We start from the raw sequence: 7719 nt of genomic DNA on the forward strand, positions 1-7719 counted from the left end.
TATAAAAGGAAGAAAAAAAATTTAAAATAAAGATACATAGTACATTAAAATATATCACTGGAATTTCCTACAATTATGATATTTTCTTTTGACCAATTCTAATTTAAAATTGATAAAATGTTTAAATGAATAAAGCATTATTGTTTTAATTTTAATTATAGACATTTATTATTTTATAATAATATTTTAAAACACATTTTTAAGTTAAATTTTAAACTTATATTTTAAGCTGAATTAAGTTTCAACAAGTATTAAATATATTAATAAAATGTAATATGAGCCTATTTTAAGCAGGCAACAATCATGTAATATGAAGTAGGTCAAAAGCAGAACAAGAACAGTTAAAATGGTGAGCTTTTGCACAGTTAAAACAGAGAAAGATGTAATATGAAGTAGCCAAAAAGAAACCCTCCAAGCTGGACTACTTTTATGATCATGCACATGCTTCATACCTCTGCACCAAAAAATGATGAACCAGACATTAGCTAAAAAATTTGTACAAGCACATCACTGAAGAACACATATCTACTGATATACAGAAGGGTTTAGAGATGCACACACCTGGGGAAGGTTTAGTCCATTTTCCATTAATCCAGTCTTGGTTTAACAATAGTTGCAGCAAACCACCAAGCTTGGTTAAAATCATCTTCATCATTGGCCACCTCAACAAGTTGTCCCTCACCAAACACTTCTTCTTCTATTGTTATCTGACCAAACCCCTCCAATATGTTACCAGTCCCTGATTTGCTTGCTTCTGCATTGTCAGCCTCAGACTCCAGTATCACACCTTTGTTAGAATCCATCTCCGTCACTTTCTCCGTTGAATCTTCTGCCTGTTCCAAGAAACCCCAAAGAAAAGAGAAAGAATTGCATATACTCAAGATTCAAGATGAAAAGAATCAAGACACAAGAAAAACCCAAATAGAGTTTATACCTCCACAGCTAGCTCAGATTCATCCAATGGCGGTATCCAATTCCCATTAAACCAGGTTCTATGAAGCCTCAATTGATTTACTCCAACCAGTAAGCACATTTGTGACATCTGAAAAATATAGGTGTCATCATGCAACACTAAAGCAATCTTGCCTTCGTACCAGCCGTCACCGCAATAAGCCTCCACTATGTCACCCACCTTGAACTTTCTTGGTGGCAGTAGAGGGGGCAGAGGGCGTATATCGACGCTGTTGTACTCCATGAAGGGTTTTGTCTCTCTTTTTCTGTCTTGGAAAAGATCGGTGAAGTAGACCACGTACCTCTTGTGGTTTGTTGAAGTAGCGCGCCGCTCGATGATTCTGGCGGTGTACCACGCACGCGGGCTATCATCGTCTTGGGGGTTGACCTCAACTATGGAACCTGGTTGCAGGTACGGTGGATCTTCTGTGGCAGGGGCGTCGATAGCCTTGCCATTTTCTGACATATTCCTTCTTTTGGCGGGTGACTGAGAAATAGAGAATGATGAATGAAACTGCCAATCAATGCTTATATATATATATATATATATATATTCTTTGAACCAACTGTTGGATTGAATAACGGTGCATGAATAATCGTTTAACAACTTGACTATTCCCATACTACTATTTATTTATTTAAAATAAATTTAATTAACTTAATTAAATTATTTTCCAACTTAATTCTAATCACGTTATGAAGAATTAATTATACTAGAATCTATGAAAAATTAATTTAATTAGCTCGTTTAGTGAGAGACCGATAACTAATTAATTTAATTTTCACTCCAAAATTTTTAATTATTTAATCACAATAATTAAATAATAATTCAATGAAATTCATTTAAATTTTAAGTCATCTCTTATATATTGTGAGAAAATGCATTCATTACGATCTATTTCTCTAACTCATTGTTTTTAATTTATTTACTTTGGTTCAGTTTACAAACCGTTTAGAGTTTGTACCGAGCTAGCGAAGGAACCGGTTAGACACATATAATTAGGCTCAAATAATTTGTAATTAGGTTCTAACTTTTTACCTATTAATTATAATATTATTTAGTTACGTAGTCATTTCACTAAAGTACCATAGTTGAACCATTACGAAACCTACTTATTGAGAGCTCGCCAATTAACTTTATTATACATGTGTTATTCTTATAGGATATACCGTTCTTCTAATATGACATTATTTTATCTAATGATAATCCTATCTTGTTTCACGAAAAAAATTAATTACTAACATCCAATAATTAAATCAATTTTAGACAAACAACATTACTTTCTATCATGTAATGCCAAGCATCTTCAAATAATACTTTGGAAGCCTAGAAATAAGAGTTAAGTGATCTTCACGTTGGGTTATTGTGAGAAAGAATATGACATGATTTAAGATTTACATCAATTTTCTTCCAAGATGAAACTAAGCATTAAGAGAAAAAACATTAACTCGATTGCTTCATCTTTTACTGACAAGGAAAAAAAAAAACACTAAAATAGGAAATCGACATCAAAATCAAATTTGAACAGCTAACAACAAAGTAATATGAAGTAACCAAAATAGCAGAAAAAGAAACCCTCCAAGCTTGACTACTTTTATGATCATGCACATGCTTCATACCTCTGCACCGAAAAATGATAAACCAGACATCAGTTAAAAAACTTGCACAAGCTCATCACTCAAGAACACATATCTACTGATATACAGAAGGGTTTAGAGATGCACACCTGGGGAAGCTTTAGTCCATTTTCGATCAATCCAGTCTAGGTGTAGTCTTAAATCAGAGTGTTTAAATTCCATTACTTTTCCGTTGTTATCCAAATGGACCTTATATCTAGAACCACGAGGAAGGACCCGTGTAATTATACCTTTCCACCACCCACCTTTGTACAAAGCATCAACGTTATCAAACATTTTAAACTGGTGAGGCACTGGAATATCCGGCGGAGGAGGCCTAATGTGCAAGCTATCCATCTCTTTCACTAAGAAACCAGTATCTTTTCCGGTTCTCAAGGTCTCATACCGAACGATGTACCTATTATTCTCCACTGGTTTAACAATAGTTGCAGCCAACCAAGCTTGGTTAAAACCATCTTCATCAATATTGGCCACCTCAACACGTTCTCCCTCACTAAACTCTTCTTCTTTTGTTTTCTGATCAGACTCCTCCAACATGTTACCAGTCCCCGCTGTGCTTGTTTCTGCACTGCCACTGTCAGTTTCCCACTCCAGTTGGTTAGAATCTATCTCCATCATTCTATCTGTCAAATCTTCGTCCTGTTCCAAGAACCAAGAATATTAATTAAAGGAGAAACCCCAAAGAAACAAGAATAGCATATACTCAAGATTAAAGATGAAAATTAGAATCAAGAGACAAGAAATACCCAAATAGATTTTGTCACATATAAATTCAATGGCGGTATCCAATCCCCATTAAACCAGGTTCTATGATGCCTCAGTTGATTCACTCCAAACAATAAGAACCTTGATGAAATCTGAAACATACAGTTGTAATTATCCAACATTAAAGTAATCTCCCCTTCGTACCAGCCGTTCTGGTAATAAGCCTCCACTATGTCACCGGCCTTGAATTTTCTTGGTGGCAGTGGAGGGGGCAAAGGGCGTATATCGACGCTTTTGTACTCCAATAAGAGTTTTGTCCCGCTTTTTCTATCTTGGTAAACATCGGTGAACTGGACCACGTACCTCTCTTCGTTTGTTGAAGTAGCGCGCCGCTCGATGATTGTGGCGGTGTACCACACACGCAGGCAATCATTGTTTTCGTGGCTGACCTCAACCACGGAACCTGGTTGCAGGTACTCAAGATCTTCGGTGGCAGAGGCGTCGATGGCCTTGCCTTTGTGCGACATACTGCTTTTGGCGCGAGACAGAGAATGATAAAGTTTTAAGATTATGCTTTAAGATGTAATTCAAGTTTTTAGGTTTTTAGTTTGCACAAGCACTTCGTAATGAAAAAAAGGATATTCATATATGATAGTACGTAGAAAAGGATATTCATATATGATAGTACGCATACGAGAGAATTAAAATAAGTTTGAATTAATTCTTTATAAATTTATAAATATAGATAAATTTACATAAAACTCTAAATTTATATTTTGAGTTAAATCAAATTTAAATAAACATAAAATATATCAACAGGATCAATCTTGTAAACATCTTTTAACTTCAATCAACAAGATTTGAAGACTTCCTTATACCATTTGATCATAGAAATATGAAGCCATCCCCAGGTCATATGCTCTTTTAAGAGCATTTAGATGAGCGATACAAGTTTTTTTTAGTAGATCTTAAACCCAGTACTTTTCATATTTTTATTATTTTTAATATGTTAAAAGAAATATAAATTTTTGTAATTGCCTTCATTTAAAAAAATCTTTCTATTGAAGATGCAAATCAAGGATCAAAACCTGAATTTTAAAAACATTTTTTTTAAGCAGTTTGCTTCTTATTTTTTGTTTTGTCTAGTAACGATGTCAGCCTCTTGGTTGCTTATTGCTCGCCTTTTTCTCCCTCCCACCAATCCTTTCTTTTTTTTTTCTTCTCATTCACTCCACATGTCTTCTCTTTTTTCAGTTTGTAAATCTATTTTGTGAGTATTTTTATTGTCTTCACAAGTTGTGATGGACAGATGGCGATGTCTTTTTTCAGTTTTTGTTTTCTTTTGTATTATGTTTTTAGTCTTACTTATGCATATAATCTTAGTTTTACAAGTGATTTTAGGGATAGTTTTTTTGTCGTCCTCTCTAGTTTGATAAATGCTCAATTCTTTTGTCGATTTTTGCTCGCCGCTTTAGACCATCTGGAGTTAATTTTCTTATCGTATTAAGTGCTTGTAATCACTCTAGATATGTTGTGTTCGAGTTGTAACAAAGCCAATTGTCAATGTGTGATAATGTTCTATTGATGCTAAGGCTAAAGCATTTGTAGTGTTTATGGACCTTATCATTCACCATCTACGACGAGTGTGTGCTATTTTTTTTCCCTAAATTATATGATTCCATTCATTGAATAAATCAATGAATTCACCTTTAAAAAAATTAGTTAAAAGAAATATGAATGTACAAGGTTTAAAAGATGGATATATTGCAAATCTACAAAACTAATGTACATAAAATAATAAAATAATTTAAAAATAAGATATTTCTTATAGATTAAATTAAATAGTTTAAATTATAATAAAGTGTAATTAAAGATAGACTTTAAACACTTATGAGATTTAATAAAGGTAAAAGAATAAATTTATCTTAAAATTTTATGTAAATATCTTAAATGTTCATATATTTAAAGTCGCTGCAATATACTAAGGGAAGTGCTCATTTCTTCCAATGCGGCAACAAAATAGCAACTTTTGAATGCTTCAAACCCATCAATGAATGTAACATTTCAAAACTTTTGATGTCAAAATTCATATTATACTAGTGATTAAGTAAATAAAATTTTGAGTACAAATGTCAGTTAAATGTGGATTATTTATCGATTTAATATGACATCCATCTAAAATTGAATTGAAACACCGATAGTAAATAAATTATGAATTTAGATAGACATAAAACAAATATGAGAACTTAATAAATAATCTGGTAGTTGGTTGGAAAGTTGGTTAAAGATTTTTTAAAATTTCGGTTAACAATTAATTCGGTTCAAATCGATTAATTAATCAAACTTAATGAATAATTTTATATATTATATGTATTAGATTGTTACTAATTTAGTTAATTTAGTCAAATGAACATTATCAATTTATTTTTTGATATGTTTTATAGTTATTTTATTACTAATTTCGGTTAATTCGATTAATCGATTGAAACCGAGTTAACCATTAAGCACGTTGAAATTAAGCATTTAAAACTTAAAAAAAAAAGGAAATTAAGCATTAAGAGAAAAAACATTAACTCGATTGCTTCAATCTTTTATTGACAAGAAAAAAAACACTAAAATAGGAAATCGACATCAAAATCAATTTTGAACAGGTAACAACAAAGTAATATGAAGTAGCCAAAATTGCAGAAAAAGAAACCCTCCAAGCTTGACTACTTTTATGATCATATGCACATGCTTCATAGCTCTGCAGCAAAAAATATGAACCAGACATCAGTTAAAAAACTTGTACATGCACATCACTCAATAACACATATCTACGGATATACAGAAGGGTTTAGAGATGCACACCTGGGAAAGGTTTAGATCAGTTTTCGTCAATGCTGCTTTGGCGTGGCCTTAAATCAGAGTGTTTACATTCCAATTTATCATAGTTAGCCAAAATGACCAGATATTTAGAGTCGTCAGGAAGAACCTCTGCAATCACGCCCTTCCACCACCCACCTTTGTACAAAACTTCAACGTGATCAAACATTTTAAACTGGTCAGGCACCGGAATATGTGGTGGAGGAGGCCTAAAGTGCAAGCTATCCATCTCTTTCTCTAAGAAACCAGTATCATCTTCGGTTCTCAAGGTCTCAAACCGAATGAGGTACCTATTATTCCCCACTGGTTTAACAATAGTTGCAGCAAACCAAGCTTGGTTAGAACCATCTCCATCAATATTGGTCACCTCAACATGTGCTCCCTCACTAAACTCTTCTTCTTTTTCTTTTGTTTTCTGATCAGACTCCTCCAATATGTTACCAGTCCCTGTTTTGCTTGCTTCTGCATTGTCAGTCTCAGGCTCCATCATTTTCTCTGTTGAATCTTCTTCCTATTCCAAGAACCAAGCATATTTAGTAAAGGAGAAAGAAACCCCAAAGAAAAAGAAAGAATTGCAATATACTCAAGATTCAAGATGAAAAGAATCAAGATACAAGAAAAACCCAAATAGAGTTTATACCTCTACAGCTAGCTCAGATTCATCCAATGGTGGTACCCAATTCCCATTAAGCCAGGTTCTATGAAGCCTCAATTGATTCATTCCAAACAGTAAGAACATTGATGACATCCGAAAAATATACCTGTCATTATCCACCACTTGATCAATCTTGCCTTCGTACCAGCCGTTGTCTATATAAGCCTCCACTATGTCACCCATCTTGAACTTTCTTGGTGTTTGTGGAGGGGGCAGAGGGCGTATATCGACGCTGTTGTACTCCTTGGAGAGTTTTGTCCCGCTATTTCTATCTTGGTAAAGATTGGTGAATTGGACCACGTACCTCTTGTCGTTTGTTGAAGTAGCGCGCTCCATGATTATAGCGGTGTACCGCGCACGCGGGCAAAGATTGTCTTCGTGGTTGACCTCAACTATGGAACCTGGTTGCAGGTATGGCGGATCTTCGGTGGCGGGGGCGTCGATGGGCTTGCCTTTTTGCGACATATTCCTTCTTTTTGCGGGTGACAAGAGAAACAGAGAATGATGAATGAAAATGGAGAAATGTGATTCTTATCTGAGTTGATGTGAACTGCTAATCAATGCTTACATATATATATAGTCTTTGAGCCAACTGTTGGATTAACGGATAACGGTTTATGAATTAATTGTTTATTTCTTTTTTTTTTTCATTTTTATATTCGGAATAAATTCGTTAATTAAATTATTAAAATTCTTTGAGCCTAGTAGAGGCCCATTGCCATGGCACCTAAGGTTTAAGATTTTTGTAGAAGTAGTCCTTCTAATATTTTTATAGTATTAAAATAATATTAAAAAATTCACTTAATTTTTTATAAATTTTAAATTTTTAAGCTTGTTTTATATATGTACCAATAGTTTTTACTTTATCAAGTATATTAAAAGTTGTCATTAAAAATATTGATTGA

The 7719-nt window shown here is 33.5% G+C and overlaps 2 protein-coding genes across 2 annotated transcripts; both read right to left on the minus strand.

Annotated features, from left to right (window-relative positions):
- Nucleotides 1-587: 587 nt before the first annotated feature.
- LOC108481430 (protein AGENET DOMAIN (AGD)-CONTAINING P1-like) lies at nt 588-3821 on the minus strand. Its single transcript, XM_017784569.1, has 4 exons — nt 3336-3821; nt 2755-3228; nt 935-1438; nt 588-833 (listed from the first exon to the last, which is right to left on the minus strand). Exons 1-4 carry the CDS (start codon nt 3819-3821, stop codon nt 588-590), a joined length of 1710 nt encoding a protein of 569 aa, XP_017640058.1.
- Nucleotides 3822-6160: 2339 nt separating this feature from the next.
- LOC108481429 (protein AGENET DOMAIN (AGD)-CONTAINING P1-like) lies at nt 6161-7279 on the minus strand. Its single transcript, XM_017784568.1, has 2 exons — nt 6800-7279; nt 6161-6670 (listed from the first exon to the last, which is right to left on the minus strand). The coding sequence occupies exons 1-2, from the start codon at nt 7277-7279 to the stop codon at nt 6161-6163; spliced, it is 990 nt and encodes a 329-aa protein (XP_017640057.1).
- Nucleotides 7280-7719: the final 440 nt, after the last annotated feature.

This window comes from Gossypium arboreum, chromosome 1, assembly GCF_025698485.1.
Source record: "Gossypium arboreum isolate Shixiya-1 chromosome 1, ASM2569848v2, whole genome shotgun sequence".
In the NCBI taxonomy this organism is placed as follows: Eukaryota; Viridiplantae; Streptophyta; class Magnoliopsida; order Malvales; family Malvaceae; genus Gossypium; species Gossypium arboreum.